Source organism: Hyperolius riggenbachi, chromosome 3 (genome assembly GCF_040937935.1).
Source record: "Hyperolius riggenbachi isolate aHypRig1 chromosome 3, aHypRig1.pri, whole genome shotgun sequence".
Taxonomy (NCBI): domain Eukaryota; kingdom Metazoa; phylum Chordata; class Amphibia; order Anura; family Hyperoliidae; genus Hyperolius; species Hyperolius riggenbachi.
In genome coordinates, this window is record NC_090648.1 from 192,789,813 (window position 1) to 192,811,124 (window position 21,312).

Consider the following 21,312-nt stretch of genomic DNA (forward strand, 5'->3'; position numbering starts at 1 on the left):
TATCTCTTCGCAGAGATGAACGCAATCCACAAACAGTAACAGAACAGGATTCAGAAGGATTCGTTATCTCTTCGCAGAGATGAACGCAATCCACAAACAGAACCAGAAGCAGGGTAACTACCTCAGCACGGGTGGTCACGGTACGCGCAACCTACCAAAACGTGCTGGAAAGCTGACTAACTGCACACAGGATATAAACAGTTCGTGTACGTATACATCAGCGACACTGATGTATTAACGTAACACAAATACAAGGAAAATAATAAACGTGCTGGTATGCATATATATTGGCAATGAACCAATATATGATGCAAAGACCAGCAAAGTATCTTTATAACAAGAAACACGATCGGGGGCTAAAGCGACAGCAAGACTGGCTTACACTGAAGCTATGAAAACCCAAGGAAACCCTGCAGGAAGCAGATCTTTATACTGAGGTCATTCAATGGGAGCAGACATGCAGATTCCCACACAGGTGAATGATAATCAGTCACAAGCTGACAGCAGGGAAAGACAGACAAAGTTATGCAGCTTGCATGGAAATAGATCAGAACTGCCTGAGCTGCAGCACTACTCCTTCCAGTAATAGCTGCTGCAGCAGCGATCATTACAGTACCCCCGCCTTTAAAAGCGGATTCCAGACGCTTTTCAAAACTGAAATTCCCAACAAAACAGTCTGACTGATAATTCATGATGACCGGGACAGCCCGGCAAGACCGAATTCCAGAATCAGTCCCCACAAGACTGGACCCATCAGAACCAGAACCTACAGAACCATGCCCATCAGTACTACAAGCCCCAGTGTGACACCCATCAGAACCATGATTTCCAGAAGAAAGCCCTCCGAAACTCCCTGAGCGATACCCACCGCCTTCCAGGAACCGTTCAGAAACGCCAAAGCCTTTGCAATGCCCACCGGTACTGTCTTTACCAACACAAAACCCACTGTTGAACCAGTCCAAGGCACCAGGACAAGTTTTCTCAGAGACCTCCCAGAACACCTTGAAGCTCCAAAGAGATCCCCATAGGTCAGAATGCCCCTTAGGCTCACATGGAGAACCATCAAGAACCCCTATGGAACCAAGGGCAATTCCCGAGTCAGGGCCACAAGGACAAACATCAATATCAGGGCTTTCAGGGACCAGAACCATCTCTGGGCATGCAGGCAGACTGGCAACATCAGAACATGTTCCCACTAAGGAAGCATCAGAGCACGCTAACACCTTAAACACACTTGGGCATTCTGGCACACAAAGAACATCTGGGCACACTGGCACAAGAGAAACCTCTGGGCATGTCAAGGAACTGTGAGCCTCAGGGTCAGCCAAGACAGGACCAAAACCAGGACTGGCCAAAAAAAAAATCATCATGACTAGACTTCGCAACTACTGGATTTTTACACGAGAATGCAGGATCAGACTTAGATGTCGCTGATTCCAGCAAAGTCAGTAACAAATCAGATTCAGGGGCACTAACAAGACAGGACAAGGTATCTGACACACTTGCTGACGAGGACAATATTTCAATGGCTTCTGCTTTGCTGGGCAGAAATTCATCAAGTTTTATTAGAGCAGACTGTAATTCCAAAACAGCTGCTAGACAAGTGAATATTACTGCAACACCAACTGAGGTAAGCAGTGCTTCAGCCTCCTCTGCTAGAGGGTTTAAAGTATCCAAAGTACTGGGTGAAGCATAAGACTCTGCGACCACAGCTTCACTGGACAGGATCACTGAACAGTCCATATTGCAGGGCAAAACCATGGAAGCACCTGCTGGACAGCATAATGATTCTGTGACCTGAGTTTCATTGGAGAGATCTACTGCACAATTCATGGTACAGGGCAAATTTATTGGAAAATTTTCTGAACAAGGTAATAATTCTGCGATTTCAGGTTCACATAGCAGATGCTCTGAGCTATTCACGAAACTAGAGCGAGGTGTAGAAACAGGAAGATCAAGACACAATGTTTGCGCATCTGAATCACCATTCATTTGTAAAATTGGAAAATTCAGATGCTGGGGTTCTGAGTTTACTAGACAGGATTGCTGGGACTCGGAAACTGATGTAGTGCATCTATTGGCATCTGCTGGATCAGACAGGAGTTGAACTTTATTAACACAGGTAATTTCTGCAGAAGTGTTTGCAGAGACAGGCAAGATTTTTCTGGTGTCTGTTTCACTAAACAAAGAGTCATGAGTACTGGCTAGGCTGGACTCGGAAGTCAGCAGGACCTCTGGATTCTCTGCTGAGAAATTTGCGCAGGGCAAGGTTAAGAATGTATCAGTGGCTTCTGTTTTACTGGGAAGTAACACTGAGTTATCCATGGTACAGGGTGGAATTGCAGGAACTTCAATTTCACACAAAAAGAGCTCCGAATCACCTGCTGAATCAGCCAAAGGTGCTGAAGCAGGCGGGTCAGAACGCCAAATTTGCGAATTCGGAGTCACATAAAAATCATCCAAAATCAGTTCCCACACATCAATCAAGGGAGCCACACAGTCATACCTACACACACCAGCCTCTATTAGGTTATAGGCTGACTTAATGCATGCGTTCAATACCATTTCACTTTTTGCACTGTAAAATTGACAAAATGAACTTGAATCATTCTTCCATTCACAGACCAGGGCTTCCATCTCTCCCCTCTCGAATGGAGGATCCCATGCATACTTAACAGGCAGATCATGGTTTGCAGATATGATTGTGGCAGGCACATGTATAGGGTTAATTAGCAGGTGATTGGCAGATTCCTTATTCTTAAGAATCTCCAATACCTGTAGCAAGTGTTGAACTGTAGTGTATGCAAACTTCCCTTGGTTCACAAATAAGTTGATTTGTTCAATACTCTGTAATATCTCATCATAATCATACTCAGATAATTCTTTTAAACAAAAATCTTTATTTTCCCTAGCCAGGGAGGAAAGTTCATTAGTAGTTTCATGAGTCCATTTAACTCCCCTGAAAGACAATTGCATTTCATTATCTGTTAATGGCAGAATCTCATTATAGGTCTCAGTCGCTAAGGATAACGATTCTGCAGATTGGACACGTTTCTTAGAACGTTTGCGTTTTGCCTTTGACCTTGCGGTTTTTGGTGATTTATTCAAAGCTGCAGGAAAATTATCAGTAACACTTTCTGCTTGCTGCTCATTCTTGCAAGCAATTGAAGGAGCAGCTGATTGGCCTGCTGCCAGGAGTTCATTAAGAGGAAAAGGCAATGGATCTATGCGCAACCAGTTATGGATCACAAACGCTAGAAATTCCAGCGGTCTATCTTTCAAATCGGAATGATTGAGAACATCAAATGCCCACTGGAATAATTCCCCTTTAAACAAAATATAACTTAGTTGGAGTGCCCAGGTTGAAACAGGAGTCGCTTGGAGATCAGGATTGGTCAGGAACCTGGCACATTCAGAGAAAAACTCATTTTCTGTTTCAGAGCTAAGTTCTTCAAATTTCTTAAAGGAACAGGAACCATAATTAACAGTGTCATACTTTCTGGGAATCCCCCCCACAATGGGGATTGGTAATGGGGTTTTCATAATGTAACGCTTGGTGGTGTATTCTCCACAGTCAGCATGCAACGCATGAGCTGGCGTGGAGGAGGTACACACACTAGCACCAGGAAACAGGCTATCCCTAGTATAGTGGAGGGGAGGACTGACTCCAATAGGAGATTGTGGCGCACAGAGCCGGTGCAGATCTGACAGCCACAAACAATGCTTTCGTTATAACGTCTCAGCGCAAAGTAGCGCTGAGCGCACAAACCAGAACTGAGGAGATCAGGACAGGTAGACAGAATGAACGCTTGCTAGCTAGCGGCTACTTAGTGACAGCAAGCGTCCAAAACCAGACAGACTGGAATGAGGCAGCCAATGCGATGCGGCGATGGCGTGCCTCACAAAGACAGGACAGGATAGTCAGAAAATAGCAGGATTAAGATAGATGAACGTAACACAGATAAATATACAATAAGTATGTTTTCCTAGCGTATTACAATTACAGCTATCAATGAAACTATTTGTAACGTCTGACTAACATATGTATATATCGGCAATGAACCGATATATGACATAAGCAGGAACGCTGACTAAGACTGGAGTAATACAGGGAACAGGACTCAGAAGGATTCGCTATCTCTTCGCAGAGATGAACGCAATCCACAAACGGTAACAGAACAGGATTCAGAAGGATTCGTTATCTCTTCGCAGAGATGAACGCAATCCACAAACAGTAACAGAACAGGATTCAGAAGGATTCGTTATCTCTTCGCAGAGATGAACGCAATCCACAAACAGAACCAGAAGCAGGGTAACTACCTCAGCACGGGTGGTCACGGTACGCGCAACCTACCAAAACGTGCTGGAAAGCTGACTAACTGCACACAGGATATAAACAGTTCGTGTACGTATACATCAGCGACACTGATGTATTAACGTAACACAAATACAAGGAAAATAATAAACGTGCTGGTATGCATATATATTGGCAATGAACCAATATATGATGCAAAGACCAGCAAAGTATCTTTATAACAAGAAACACGATCGGGGGCTAAAGCGACAGCAAGACTGGCTTACACTGAAGCTATGAAAACCCAAGGAAACCCTGCAGGAAGCAGATCTTTATACTGAGGTCATTCAATGGGAGCAGACATGCAGATTCCCACACAGGTGAATGATAATCAGTCACAAGCTGACAGCAGGGAAAGACAGACAAAGTTATGCAGCTTGCATGGAAATAGATCAGAACTGCCTGAGCTGCAGCACTACTCCTTCCAGTAATAGCTGCTGCAGCAGCGATCATTACACAGCCATCATGCAGTTGGTCAAGACGCTGTCTTTAGTGCATCTGTAGAAATTAACCAGCAACTTCTGTGGAAGGTTAGCACTCCTTAGTTTTCTCAAAAAGTAGAGGCATTGTTGTACTGGGCTAGTAGCCCTTTAGCTGTAATTGGCAAAGCACAAGTCCTCTGCGATGGGGATTCCTAAAAACTTACATCTGGAAACTCTCTCCACGGGCTCAACATTGATCATTATCGGTATAGGACTGGTCTTTTTGGTGGTCCTAAACTCCAGAATAACTACTTTGGTCTTTTTTGTACTTAATCACAGGTTGTTTATTTCACGCCTTGCAATCAGGTTCCTAACTTGCTCCCTGTATGCAGCTTCCTTGTTGTCTGATATATGTCCAATGACAGCCATATCATCTGCCAATTTACCAATTATGTTTGAGTTATGGATAGGTTGGCAGTCGTGGGGGAAAATAGATAGACTAAGATTTTAATCATATGGTATAGATCGCTCAGATTCTTTTTAGGAATACATTTTTGTGTTGCTGTCCACCACAGTATGCCCTGTTTTTAACAAGGCTACTTAAAAGTCAATAAATACTTATATTAATGTCTGGCAGTCAAAGAAGCCCCACAGGAGCTCTTTAACAGACTTTAACAATTTACTTAAAAAGTAATCTGTGTTTAAACCTATTAAAGTGTGCTGAAATGTAAGGGGTTATTGTGATATAAGCAGCTAGTAACACACACACATGCACTAGTTCATAAAAATCCTTTCTACCCTTTGGCAGAGAAGCCCAGAAGTGTCAATAAAAGAGACTATTACATTCCACTGAGTAAAAGCCAGTGCTGAGGCTGTGTTATTCCTTCACCAGAGGGGTGCAATGAAAAACCATTTCAAACAGTAATAGTCCAGTGATTAAACCATGGAAGCTTGTTTCTGCAGTCCACCCTCCTTGATCATCTAGACAGGTTCCTTCTAGCAATCTTACAAGAAAAGCTTGACTGCAGATAATACATGTGGCATGCTGAGGTCCTGCTTTTACTTTACAGCAATGCTGAAAGTTGCCTTTATGACAAATTTGTCAACCTGAGAAGTCGCATGTATGATGACACAAACACATGATCAGAGACTACCTTCACTGAAAAGTGCATGACAGATGAACATTTCTTTTAACATGATATTTCAAACCTTCTTATGGCCTGATACACGTGTTGTATGGCTGCACAAAATATAAAAAAAGTGTCTGTATAATAAAGTATACCTACACTAATTAAAGAACTATATTACAGTATTAAAGCATACGTAAGGTTATAGCAGTAGTAGTATTCTGCCCTTACTGCGTTCTCCCCACAATGAGTAGCAGAAATATAATTAGAAAGCCCTACCTAAAATGCTGCTGTTAGATATATTCTCCTCTATTTGGCAGTCTAGTTAGTTACCCTCTGATACTGTCTTTCCACCTCAGTATGAAAATTTGACCTGACATAGGCTGAGTGAGGGACTTACAAATCTCCATCTGTATAAAACTGATGGAGTAACATCATATATTCCCTTGCATTTCAAAAGTGATGAGGTTTTGTATACTAGAACATAGCACGACTAATTGGAGAGGAAAAAACCTCTAACAAGTAAAAAAATAAAGTTTGAAAAAGAAAGCTGAATCAAAAGGGAATTCTAGGAAATAAATGTAAGATGATGAAGCTATAGGTGTTATTTTTCTGTTGTTCTTCCTAATATAACAAATATCGTATTTAAGTAGGAGACCAAGGATTAAGCCTTGTGGTACTCCAACTGGGTGTGGGAATGGGTAAGGGAAGGGTGTGATAGTGGGATACCTGAAATGTCCTGTCATAAAGGTAAGAGGAGAATTAAGCGAGAACAAGACCAAACTCTACTACTTCCACCCTGGATACCTAAGCAGGACAAAGAATGATAACCAGTATGTGATATAACATTTAGTAAATTTAGAGTCAATTAGCGAGAACAGTTTTAGTGAAGTGGTTAGTACAGAAATAAGATTGGAGGTAATCAAACAGAAGGTTAGAGAGGACTGTTTGGTCAAGTGAGGGATTTTTGAGACCTTATTGTATGAGCGTGTGTTTACAATGGTATCTTCCCCTCCACTTTCAAAGAAATCGTGAGTAGTTAAGACAGGTATGCAGGAGGAGAACAGGTGAAAAATAAAATGTGAGAGGAAATGGAAGCAAAGTTATAGGAAGTGAGGCCCTCATTAGGGATTTGGGAGGACAGTAGCTGTTGAGGAAACCCACTCAGTTTTGATTGTCAGGTGATTACAGCTGTCAGTCTAGTAAATGACCCTTATCATCCTTCAATTGTCTGCACAAAATCTCTACACTAAACAGGCAGTCATATCTGAAGTGTATATAGTTCCATACTTCAGTGCCCTGATACATTCTAAATTCATTTTACAAGCCCGTGTTTCACATCATCTTGTAAAAACAACATCATTTGGATATGCAGCTGCATTTTAGAATAGAGTCTGCAGGGCATATCTGGTCCTTATCTCTTGATTTACTGTATGGCTTTTGTCAGCAACAATTATATTTGACCTTGATTTAGATATCATGTAGGGTTTGGTAGCTGGAATTGTGTATGTTTCCAGGCGGAAAGGAGAACAACATTGTTTTGTCATTTTAGCCTCTGAGACTACAATGCAAGCTGAAATGTGATGACAGTTCAGCTCCAATTTAATGTCTTTGTTTAATATTTTAAGACCACATAAAATATTTTTTATAACAAATCATTTTTGTAACTGAAGAAACAAATCTATCTGCTGCAGTATCTCTACACTGAATTGAAAACTACGAAATGATCATGTATAGAATATGTAAGGAAAGCATAGCAATGCACCCCGTCAAGCTTCTCCTACCTCTTCTATTGTGGTTCTTCTTTCTAACAACTAGGATTGTTGATACAGCAATCTTTTCTGAAGCACCAATGGCCTAACCTGCTCAGTCCAGCTAGTATGGCATGGTGGTGGGCAGAAGCAAAAGCCTCCATGTATTGTTTTGGAATGTGGTAGTGGCCCCTGCAGATTTACACATTTGTTCTCTTTTCCCACTTCTAACAAAACTTTGAACTTTGGGCAGAGGAGGCATCTGTATAATTTGTTATGAACCAAAGAAAGCCTGCCTGAAATGTTTTGCAATGGCATTAATGTTTTGCCTAAGCAAATAGGGGTTTTAGACCCTCTAACTTCGCTCACCATTCAAAGATGGGAATAAACAAAATTGCTGCAAAACATGTATATTCAACTCAAAGGAATAGTTTATTTAGTCCTACAATCCTGTTACAATATTATCTAAGCCTGCAGAATCATAGTTTGAGTAATTAGAAGCATGCATCAACACGTTACCAAGCTGTTGTGGCATCACCCAGGGAGAATCGGGCGACCTCGAAGGGGAGACAACTGGAACATACACGAACAGCATGTCTGCTGATCATCTGGAAAGATCCCGTAGTCAAAGTATTTTCCCCTGCCTTTAACAGACAGAATCGACGTAACCGCTCAAGCGCATAAGCAGCTAATCAGAACATGTTTCAATTCCACGCAAGCACAGAAAGAACACATGCTGCTGCTTCAGCGCGTGATCACAAAATGATCTCACTCCATGCAAGCGCAGAAAGACCACATGTTGCTACTTTAGCACGTGATCAGAACATGCTCTCACTGCGCGCAAGCGCAGAAAGACCATATGTTGCCGATCCAGCGCGTTAACAGAACATGTTTTTCTTCTACCCAAGTGCAAGAAGAACATGTTGCTTTGTGGACAAGGAATGTGAGCAAATGTAAGAAATGTAACATATTGCACAGCAATTCATTGTTCTTGTTCTTATTCTACACAAGGGCATAAATTACAGCAACAATTACAGAAATTTCTCCAGTTGCTGTGATGAACTATATTAACCCATCCAGTACCAGACAGAAGATTATACACATTTAACATATATACGTGAACAGTAATCCCATACATTAAAGGACATCCATACATTGACAGTCATGTCACAAACTTATCACATTTGTCAAGCATGCCATGCTCATAGATAACAGTCATAGGCTGGGGATATTCTCTTTGGAAAGTAGAAGCTGGGCAAGCTGGGCATGGGCACTCACATACTGAGCATTCCTGAGTTTTGATTAAAGTGGATCTAAACTCTTGCACAGGAAGCAAGCAAAATCACAGATAAATCCACCTTGGGTGTATTTAGAAAGAACAGCCTGTCTAATTCTCCCTTATCTGCAAGTAATGAGGCAGTGTAATTTGAGCTGTCAGCTCTGTCTGAACTGTGTTGACTTGTACACTAATTATGTAAACATAGCAGGTTAACTCTTTTTGTACTCACATGAAATCTGTAGAAAGACACTGCACATTAATTGTAGGGGCTTTGTAAGTTGTTAAAAATATTTTTTTTTTTAAAGGTGGTTATGCTGTTGCTTAGATTTTAGAGCAGAAAAGAACTTTTGGGTTTAGGTCAACTTTAACTCTTTTCCCAGTTAAAGTTTTTTCTTTGTCACCTCCTAAGCTTTCCATCCACATGTGTGGTATTTAGCTTCATCAACCAATCGTGAGGCTTCATCTGGTGCAAGGAGCTAGACTAGTTGTGAACATCAGCAATGTGTGTTCCATATTTCAGTACCCAGAATTCTGAGCTCCTGCAACAATGCAAGAAATTACAGTAGGATTTTGTTTTCTTTCTGTGCCAATAAGTATTGGGCTGATGTAAGGTAGCAGCATGGACACATATGGACAGAAGGCTGTAATTCTATTCCACAAGCCTATAAAGTTGCAATAACATGCACGGAAATGTTTGTAAAAGGTATAGGCCTATTCCCACCTGCAAACGCTCATGTTACTCAATACTGTACATTGAATAAGTAAACTAAAATTAATTTTAATCACAGAACATTATGATCTAAAAAATAAATAGATGAAGTTATTGTGAATTATTACAAAAATAAGACTAAAATTAATATGATGACTTAAAATACATAAAAGTAGGTGATTATTAAAAAAATAAAATAATACTAAATTAATATTAGTTTTGCTAAATGTTACAGTCAATTATCATTAGTATAGTCAAAATTAAAAAAAAAATGAACAAATCTTTTTTTTTATTTTTTTTTTATTTTTTTTTTATTGGTTGGCAATTAAAGGTTCATGCATACTATATCAGCTTAATATTATTGCTACAGTTTCCAATTATTGTATAGAGGTAGAAACAGCAGCCAAGTTCAAAACACACATGTAAATAAGCCAAGATAAAGTGAAACATGCCAGACACCTGTGAGACTTTGTAAACCATGCATGTGTTATAACCTAGTTAACAAACTAATCTTTCAAATTAAACTTGAGCTCAAAATCAATTGTATGGCTTTTTCAGTATTCTGTGGCATGTACAACAACTTATTTCATTGCAATCCCCTGGTAACTAATAACTTCACTTTAAGTCAGTTGTAATGTACATCGTATCATGGAGCCCTGACGATATTAGACTTTCAACAAGGTTTTTTTTGTGTTTTGTCACTCAACTATTGCTCGGTTTACTTTAGGGAAGAAAAATGAATACTGTTGTACAATATCTGAATGTTCTCTTACAAGGGGAAAATAAACAGATGTTGTTAGACAAATGTATTTTTGGGAGGAGGATTGATTTTTTGTTTTAATTGACACTTGTGTAGCAGAATTTTTATAGTAGGGAGCAGTATAATCTGTTGTCTCTTGTGCAATGCAACATGTGCAGTGCATAAGAATTGCAAGGAGTGCAGATTGTCACTAACATGGAATATACTGAGGCCAAACAAAAATATAATGTTAAAGGCTTATTTACAATGTGCAAACCATTCATAAGTGAGAATATGAAAATAATAAACTGAGGTGTTAATACAAGCGAAAAGAACAAATAATACAATGCAAGAAGGTTTCAATATACAATAGATTACCCACAGTGTGTGTGTGTGTGTATGTGTGTGTGTGTGTGTGTGTGTGTGTGTGTGTGTGTGTGTGTGTGTGCGTGCGTGCGTGCGTGCGTGCGTGCGTGCGTGCGTGCCCTACATATACAGGATATGCAGAGCAACCAGTAGAACCTGTTCAACCTCGGAACCTGTTTAACCAATATAATAAATATATACTTAGGAAAATCTATATACAAATATACACAAGGTAATATGCAATCACATAATATTTATACAAGGCAGCAGGCAACTGAACGTCAGACAAAGCAGGAGTCAAATACCAGATAATCAAGCAATATAATAATCACAAGGCAAAAGGATCGTCGGGAGATAAAGCAAGAAGTCATACACAGGCAGGCAAGAAATCAGGATACAGGTAGTTGAACAAGAATCACAGGAAACAGGAAGGGCTAGCACAACAGCTAAGCAGGAACAATGAACTAGCAATGTCTGGTTGCCAGAGCTGACATATATCCTGTGCAAAGGAGTCAGAAGGATCAGATTTCCTTTCATTAGCAATCTGCAGGAAATGCAGTTGCTTAGGAGGTTTGCCCCCTGCTGGTGAACAGGAGGAAACACATGATGAATAACCAGAATTCAAGGACCTCTGCTGGTGAATAGAGGAAGTTCATGCAACAAGTTCATAACAGAGTCACCAGCAGATGTGGATCATGACATAATCTCTTCAATTACCTACTAAGGCCTGGTTCACATGGGCTTCCTATGGCATCTCAGCCATGGGCTTTTCTGCACTCTTGCACTAAAACTTGAAAGTTTCAAAATTTTGGTGAGATTTGCAAATAGCATTCAAGAATATTGAATAATGTTTCAAAAGCTAAGCATGAGCAGAAGGCGTATTCTTATTTCTCTAATACTATTAGATGATAAAGCCATTAGAGAAAAAAATAAAATTGTATCATAACTGCATCACAGAACATGCTAACCCCAACCCTAGATTCCAACCCTAAATCATTTTATGAGGAAGCAATGAGTAGATCATTGCTAAAGACTACTTACGATGTCCCGCTAGTTAGGAATGAAAATGCATTGTAAAACTGGTACTAAATGTATATATTTTTTTCTCCTCAGTTGGATCCTGATGCCAGCATAATGCTTAAAGAACTTCAAGTGAAGCTCAGTTCAGTGCTTGATGAGCTCAGTTGCATATTTGGTGCCAGGTAAATATCTGTTCTGTTAATATGATAGGTGTGTATCAAACCTATCAGCACAATTAAGCTAATGATATTCTACCTGGAATGAAAATGCATTCAATAAAATGTGTTCACATATAGATTTTGTATTATAAAGCAGGGGTCCTCAACCTTTTTTATCCTGGGGACCACTATCCAGACCAAACTGTTTTCTGGGGACCGGGGGTGGAGGATTAAGGGGCAGTAGGGGGGTTTGCACCATTATGCTGAGTATAGTTACCCTAGGATTGCTAGTATAGTTGCCCCAGTATTGCTAGTATAGTTGCCCCAGTATAGGAAGTATAGTTACTCCAGTATAGCTAGTATATTTGCCCCAGAATAGGTAGGTAGCTAGTATAGTTGTCCCAGTATAGATAGTATAGTTGTCCCTGTATAGTTAACATAGGTGCCCCTAGTATAGCTAGCATAATTGCTCCTGTGTAGTTAGCATAGGTGCCTCCGGTATAGATAGTATAGTTGTCCCTGTATAGTTTGCATAGGTTTCCCCAGTATAGCTAGCATAGTTGCTCCTGTATAGTTAGCATAGGTGCCCTCAGTATAGCTAGTATAGTTGCCCCTGTATAGATAGTATAGGTGCCCCCAGTATAGCTAATATAGTTGTTCCTGTATAGTTAGCATAGTTGCCCCCAGTATAGCTAGTATAGTTATCCCTGTATAGATAGTATAGGTGTCCCCAGTATAGCTAGTATAGTTGCCCCCAATATAGCTTGCATAGTTGCCCCTGTATAGTTAGCATAGTAGTTGCCCCAGTGCGTGCTCCCCCCTCCACCCCGCGGCCATCCACTTCTGTTACCTTCTGTTACCTTATGAGCTGGCGGCCGCTTCCTGCATAGTCCCCGCCGCCCCTTTCCTCCATGCGTTCGTCATAATCTCTCACAGCAGCGCATCTCGCGGCTGCTGTGTAGAGTCAGGAAGCAGGAGAGCGGCTCCCTGCAGCGGCAATGTATATCACCATTACTATAGGAACCACTGCCCTGCTTCCTGACTCTACACAGCAGCTGTGGGACACGCCCATGCTGCTGTGAGAGGAGCTGCTGCGCGGCCTGGCACATAACATCCCGCAGCCTGGTATTGGGGACCCCTGTTCTAAAGCACTACTTTAGTAAACAGTAAATTCTGAACCCTCACACACCTCTTTATTGGTTCTGCAATATGATGGGCAACCTTACTAACAAACTTTAATGTGCAGAAAATGGTTGTGAGTGTACCAGAGTTTGAATTTTCCCGAGAAAGTAAAGATTTTTATTAAGTACATGAAATAAGTTTGAGAGCTTTTGGAGCAGCTCTGCATCCCTCAATTTTTTCTGTGTCTGTCTTTAGACCAAACTGTTGGATATTAAGTTCCATTTAAAGGAAAGTTTAAGTGACATGTGACATGATGAGATAGATGTGTACGTACAGTGCCAAACACACAATTAAATATGCTATGTTGCTTTTCTTTTTTTCTTTACCTGAAAGAGTTAATATTCAGTTATGCAACTGATTAATTCATCTTATAAGTTTATTTACACTTAAAGAAAACTTCCAGTGAAAATAATGTAATAAAAAAGTGCTTCATTTTTACAATACTTATGTATAAATGATTTAGTCAGTGTTTGCCCATTGTAAAATCCCTGATTTACATTCTGACATTTATCACATGGTGACATTTTTACTGCTGGAAGGGGATGTAGCTGCTGCTTGCTTTTTTGGCAGTTGGAAACAGCTGTAAACAGCTACAGTATTTTCCACAATGCAACGATGGTTCACGGAGAGGAAACTGCCAGGACCATGGTCCTCAGAGTCTCTTGTTGGGAAGGTTTTCACCATAATATCAGCCATACAGAGCCCCCTGATGATCCGTTTGTGAAAATAGGAATAGATTTCTCATGTAAAAGGGGGTATCAGCTACTGACTGGGATGAAGTTCAATTCTTGGTCACGGTTTCTCTTTAAGTTTCATACTGTGGATTCTGTGAAGACAGCTTGAAACCTTTTTGGAGATGGACTGAAAGCTTTTTGGAGTTTTATCGCTGCCCTGTTTTCATCTATCAGACTTTTTTTTTCTTCTGCCCAAACAGAAAGGGCTTAAATTTCTCCAAGAGTGAAATAAATACTTTTTTTGTGTAGTACGAAGGAGAGGGAGAACCCTCAACAAATTTGTATTACTTAATTTCCCTGGAATCACTACTCTTTATATTAAAGTTAGTTTATGAGTTACATAGCAGTTGCTTGGACAGGAAGATATTATAAAAACTCTCCTGAAGGGGCACAGACTGAGATAAAATAAAAGCCCCAGACATTCTAAGCTCCATCCATGCTATCAAAATTATATTTTATTTGGCTTTAATTTTTATGCTAATTTTTTTATGCTTTCATACTTACGTGTGTGGGTGTGTGTGTGTGTGGGGGGGTGAAATAGATGAGCATGTATCCCACAGATATTTATATCACTTCTCTAAAGGTAGCCTTCTGTTAAGTCTCATCCTTCTTACACATTCATTAAAATAATAGGGCTGATCGGTGAAAACTGGAGCATAGATGACTGAAGAAAAAGTAAATGCGATCATCATTGCAAAAAACCCTGATTCCTTCATTTGTTTTCCCAAGAGACTAATTAATATAGGCTTCATTTTCCTTCTCTTCTATTTTTCATAAATTGGTCATCCTCCAGTATACCATTGTGCAAATCTGCCTGCCTAGATTGCATTTCAGTATTCCAGTTAAGAGGATTACTCAAAGTGGAATGAATCTATTTTCAGACACAAACATGCTTGTAAAACTGATACATGCGATAGGCAACCCTAGCAATCCTACATCTTATATATTTACTAGTAGACCCAGCCTATTTAAAAACGGGCTCTAGGTCTTCGCCCGCCGCCGCCAGTGCGCATGCGCGCTCACTCTGCGCATGCAACCGCCGCGCGCCCGGCGCACCCGACATAGGCGCGCGCCCGCACCCGCCCACCTTGCCCACACCCACCCACCTCGCTCGCCCCCACCCGCCAACCTCGCTCACCCGTCCAGCTCCCTGGTCCCAGCTGTCAGCTACTGCGCACATGCGCAGTAACAGAAATCCTGGGACACAGGGACAAAGCTGCTGGACGCAGCGACACTTAGCTTTTATTAGGCAGGATCACAAGACAGTCATAATAATGGTGGTATTTTATGATGTAATATATATTTGGCATGATAGTGTACTGGGTAGTACTCATGCCTTGCAGTGTCAAGGCCCTTTTCCACTAAGATTGCACTTCTTTCTATTTCCACTACCACAACACCGCTGTAATCCATCAGGTGTATGGCATGATTGCGGTGGGTGTGCATTTGTGATTTCTATTGGGAGAAAAAAACTGTGAGAAAATATTTTGAATTGCTGGATCACGGGAAAATAACATAGTTATATGATCTTCTTTTGTATATTTACTTTGTATAGAAGCTCAAATGCACAATAAATGCAGCATGATAGTGATTGTGATCATAACAGATCGTGTTGCAATTGCAAATGCATCGCACCAATTGAAATGTTTGTGACAGCTCCATTAGTCTTTATGTACCTAGCTTTTTTGCGATCTGCAAGTGATTGGATTCGGATTGCAAAATGCTGCTAGTGGAATAGGGCCCTTAGTTTGCCTAATTATCTTAATATTAATCCAGATTAGGGTCCAAATCTGGTGTAGGACACTATTTGTATGGAGTCTGTATGTTCTCTTTTTGTTTGCACCAATTTCTCCTGGTCACTCTCTTTTCTGTCAACATCTGTCTATTAAGAATCCTTTAGACATCTGTAAAGCCCTCTATTGCCTGAATACTGATTCAGACACTTTACAACTGGAAATGAAATAACTACAGTATATTTTCAACTTCAACAATGCATTGAGGTAGTAGTATAATAGTCGTATTAACAGCACCTATTTGCTATAATTGATTACTTATGCACTAGACAGTATGCCTGAAGAATCCCTAATTGTGCACAAGGACATACTGTATGATGCTACTTTAAAGAGACTCCGTAACAAAAATTGCATCCTGTTTTTTATCATCCTACAAGTTCCAAAAGCTATTCTAATGTGTTCTGGCTTACAGCAGCACGTTCTACTATCACCATCTCTGTAATAAATCAACTTATCTCTCTCTTGTCAGACTTGTCAGGCCTGTGTCTGGAAGGCTGCCAAGTTCTTCAGTGTTGTGGTTCTGCTATGAACTCCCCCATCCAGGACCCTCTCTGCACACTGCCTGTGTGATATTTAGATTAGTGCAGCTTCTCTCTGTTCTATTATCTTTTACAAGCTGGATAAATCCTCCTCTGAGCTGGCTGGGCTTTCACATATTGAGGAATTACATACAGGCACAGCTGTCTGCACTCTGCAGGAAGAAATAGCCTGACACTTCAGTGGAAGATAGCTGCAGGGGGAAAGAAACACACAAATGATCTCTTGAGATTCAAAAGGATGGCTGTATACAGCCTGCTTGTGTATGGATGTATTTTCTATGTGTGGACATACTGTACATCAATCTACTTCCTGTTTTGGTGGCCATTTTGTTTGTTTATAAACAAACTTTTTAAAACTGTTTTTAACCACTTTTAATGCGGCGAGGAGCGGCAAAATTGTGACAGAGGGTAATAGGAGATGTCCCCTAACGCACTGGTATGTTTACTTTTGTGCGATTTTAACAATACAGATTCTCTTTAAAGACAAGGGATAGTCACACAAAATATTGATTTTATTGTATTACTTTTTTATTGCCATTTGTGTTTGAAAAAATAATGCAATGAAGAGTCTTTCTTTTTAAGAACTCTCACGTTACTGCATTTTTATGACAAGTTCCTGACATTTTTGTATAATATTGCAATTACACACTTTTGATTAATGTACAGAGACTTCAACATTTTTATGAGAAGAAGGTTTGACAAGAAAATGTAAAAATGGAAAGGAGTTTTTCTTTCAAATCCTGTTTTTGTACATTAGATGTAGTTTATTTAACATCCATTTTGTTGAAGGACATCCGAGGTGAAAAAAAAATATGATAAACAACTGTATCTATCCTCCATCTCATAAGAATGACTTTTTTCGCTATCCCACAGTTTTATTTTATATTTAAATCTAATTTTTAAGTTTTTACTGTTTTATGGCCTCTTCTCAATGACACATTCATTGAAGTATGCCAGAGCTAAAATCTATGAATCATTGCCCTTTTTTTTCTCTCCTTTCTGCTCTCAGAAGCCATTTTCTACCAGGAAAGTGTTTTATGGCTGTAATTTATTTTCAGTGAGGGTAACACTATAGTCCGACCTGGACAGAAACTGTCACTTGCATACCTGATGTTTTACTCTTTCAGGTAGAGAAAGTAAAAACAGAACATGGCCTAGTTATTTGTGTGCTAGGCACTGTACATACACATGTCTATCTCATCTTGTCACATGTCACCTTGGGTGTCCTTTAAGGTACTTTTTGAATCCCAGAACCTGGAAGGAAGTTCATCAACTTCCAGAGCCAGTTATTAACTGGTATTCACAATGCAATATGCACTACTGATTCACAAATAATCCAGTGAAAACGTCAGAATGTCTTTTGATTCAGAATTAATTCTTCTGCTAACTAATCAAAAATGAAAATTCTTTTTTTTTCTCAGTCAGTTACTGTTCGGACATGTTGGTAAATATTAGGTCATATTAGACAGATTTGTACAGAACCTGGCATGTATTGTGCAAGACTGCTTAATATAATGGGGAATATTAGCTAGTTGTGGTGGGGTTCAGGTTGCAAGACTGCAGCTCCACTTCCAGCATTCTGTTGCTATGCTGTTTGGAAGATAGCCCCAGCAAAAACATCTTTAAAGTGAGCCTGAGGTGAGATTGATATAGAGGCTGCCATATTAAATTCCCTTTTAACAATATCAGTTGTCTACTGCAGCCATATAGCTCAGCACAGCTGCCAGAGTCTGAATAACACCAGGAACAAGCAAGCAGTTAATCTCATCAGATCTGACAATATTGTTAGAAACACCTGATCTGCTGCATGCTTGTTCAGGGTCTATTATTAAAAGTATTAGAGGCAGAGGATCAACAGGGCTGCCAGGCAACTGGTATTGCCTAAAAGGAAATAAATATGGCATCATCTATATCACTTTCATCTCGGTTCACTTTGAGCTTCCCCTTCCTGTCAAGGATGAGCATTGATTAGATCAGTAGACTATTTAAAGTTCTGATGATCACCTGACACCTAATAGATAAACAGTAACGGTCACAACTGTCATCTTTGTGTTTACTATTGACCTGCATCAGTGTTTTACTTCAGCTAACATCTGGAAATATGCCTGAAGAAGGGGACTAGATCCCAGAAAGCTTGCATAATTTAACTCTATCAGTTAGCCAATAAACGGTATTATCTTTTACAATATGTTGTTTTTTCTACCTATATAATTTGTTTGGCTAACACGGTACAGAAACTTTTTTGCTACTATCAAAGTTCTGATGGGAAATTCAAAGATGCTTTTGAGGTGACTTAGCTATTGACTACATGGTGACAGTTTACTTGAATTAGACGTGTTTGTTTTTAAACTTTCTCTCCCATCTCTCCTGTCTCAAGTGTGAAGGGATCTCAGACACATTTAAAAGTTACAGATGGATGGCGAGCCTGTGATGTACAAAAATCTTTGTAGAACTCTTGTTGTGAAGATGCATTTTATGTGTGCCTGCCAAAGCAAATAAATTGGGTCGAAAGTAAAGAAGTTTAAAAACTTAATTCAAGTTTCTCCTTTTTCCAGCTTCCAGAACATAATTGAGGACTGTGTGAGACAAATGAGTGTTGAATTAAATCAGATGAGAGGGAATGGAAGTGCATCTGCAAACAGGAACAATGCAGCCATGGATGCCGAAATTGTTCTGCGGCCGCTGATGGATTTTCTAGATAAAACGTTAGTTCTGACTGACCAATATTGAGGTGTCTCAGCCTCTGATTTATATTGTTTCAAAGCTAATTTACTGTAACTTATTTCAGTCTCCTGTAGTTTAAAGACCAAGCGACACCCATGCTAACCTAGAAATAAAAAACACATATATAAGTAGATAAATACTACTTCTACTTACATTACAGATGTATTGTGCTATCCACGTAATGATTCCTGTGAATTTTATAACGGAAATGCAGAAAATCCTATTCTAGGCAGTGGCCATCTTGCCAAGCTAATGCTGACATCATATCCTTCCTGACTCTTGTTTTTCCCCCTCCCTCCCTTCTCTTGCTCATTGTGTATTCATTAGCTGCCATCCTCCCAGTGTCTTCAGAGACTCCCACTGAGGTGTATACTAGGAACTACACTGTCTTATCCTCCAATCAAATCTTGGTGTAATTTGCCTTCTTAAAACAGAAGGAAATTTGCAATAATTCAGTTATAAGTGAACATATGTGGTTACCCACAATGCTCTACTGAATATTCAAATTATCCCTTTTCGCCCTTGTAAGCCAAGCAAGCATCCAGTCACCTCAGCCTTGCTTGTAAACACAAGTGAGCAGAGGTGTTTCAGATAAAAAAGCTAGGCAGGGAAATAAATGGAAGAGGAGGCATATATTATAGATAAAAAGAACTCCCAGCATTCAACTCTTTGGCACTGTTTGGCACTAGGACCAGTGCTTATCAAGTATGTGATAACTTCAAACCGTAACAGCAGTAACAGTTTTGCAATTTTTGAATGCAGGATTAGCATCTTTATCACTTAGTACACTCAGACCAGTTGCTGTTGAAATCTGATTTTTATGGTGACAATACCGCTTCAAGCAAATACTGCACTAATGTAAAATATCACCATTTTAAAGGGAACCCAAGGGGAGAGGGATATGGAGGCTGCCTTAGTTATTTTCTTTCAAACAATACTAGTTGCCAGGCAGTCCTCCTGATCCTGTGTCTCTAATACATTTAGCCATAGACCCTATATAAGCATGCAGCAGATCAGGTCCTCTGACTCAGCTGACTGAGGTTTTACTTAATTAGCCATATCGTTGTACCAGGGTTTCGACTCAGACTTTACGCATGCCAGAAGATTAACAGGGCTGCCAGGCAACTGGCATTGATCGTGAACACGGTGGCTCCCCCAGGACCGCTTAACGCCGATCAGCATAAAGTCCTGGGGGAGTTATTTGCAGGGGATTGTGTGCGCGCCGATGCTCGCATCCCCGCTTGGATAACGGAGCTCCACTGGAGATCGTCGCTGGAGACTGTTAGACAGTAAAACCGCCGTCTTTTATGCCTGTACAGCGCTGCCATCCATGGCAGTGCTGTACTGGGGACAGCCGTGTGACACAGCTGTCCCTTCCTGACTCAAAACAGTGATCGGTTGTCAAAGGCTGAAGTCTATGACAGCAGATCACGCTGATTGGCTGGCTGTGGGAGGGAGGGAGGGGGATGACAAAATAAATGTAAAAAATAGTCAAAAATATTAAAAAATAAAAAAAAAACACCTGGGGTGCGATCAGACCCCAACAACAGAGAGCTTTGCTGGTGGAGAGAAAAAAGGGGGGAATCACTTGTGTGCTGAGTTGTGCGGCCCTGCAGCAAGCCCTTAAAGCTGCAGTGGCCCAATTTCAGAAAAATGGCCTGGTCTTTAGAGGGTTTAACACTGCGGTCCTCAAGTGGTTAAATAACACATCTAACAACCCTCATATGATATGTACCTTATGCATATAGATTATATTTCAGAATGTAGGAGTCCACTCCTACTCACTAATTGGATCTCCAACTTTGTTTTTTTTTCTGTATATAATGTAAACATTATTCAACAACAATGTCTAATGATGATGTTGGTGCAGAGATGTGTGATCAATAGGTTTGAACAAAGTTATTTTGATAATATGTTCTGTACATTTTTGCAAAACCTTGATGAGTTGCTGAAAATGCTTGCATCTTATATCAACATATCAGTTTTAAGAATGTGAAAATCAAGATTTATTTTGTCCACATCGGTTTCCCACTATTTATTCTATTTACTCAGCCAAAATTAACATCTCACATCACAAGCAGAACATCTGTTATGAGAATCCACCAGTTTACATACTGTATATACAAATGTATGTTTTTACTGATTATATTATCAGGAGGATTCCTATGTGGATTTCTATGATACACTAAGAAAAAATGTATAGGGCATAAAAAGGGATCAATAAACAAAATATGCTGATTTCTAAATATACAGTACATAAAGTAACAAAGATTTTGAAAGTAACAGAAGTTGCAGTTATACCTGGATCACATGGTCTTCATGGACTTGTTCAGGTGTGTATCCTCTGTACTTGGATCATATGGTCTACATGGACTTGCACAAGATTATATCCTCTGTTCTTGAATAACATGATCT

The 21,312-nt window shown here is 40.0% G+C and overlaps 1 protein-coding gene across 1 annotated transcript in view; it reads left to right on the forward strand.

The window, feature by feature from the left end:
* UNC13C (unc-13 homolog C) overlaps window positions 1-21,312 on the forward strand; it is a 784,159-nt gene that overhangs the window by 643,954 nt on the left and 118,893 nt on the right. Inside the window, exons 26-27 of the mRNA XM_068275480.1 lie at window positions 11,861-11,949; window positions 18,729-18,878. Of these exons, the coding sequence (XP_068131581.1) occupies window positions 11,861-11,949; window positions 18,729-18,878 (239 nt within the window). The remainder of the gene's footprint in view (window positions 1-11,860; window positions 11,950-18,728; window positions 18,879-21,312) is intronic.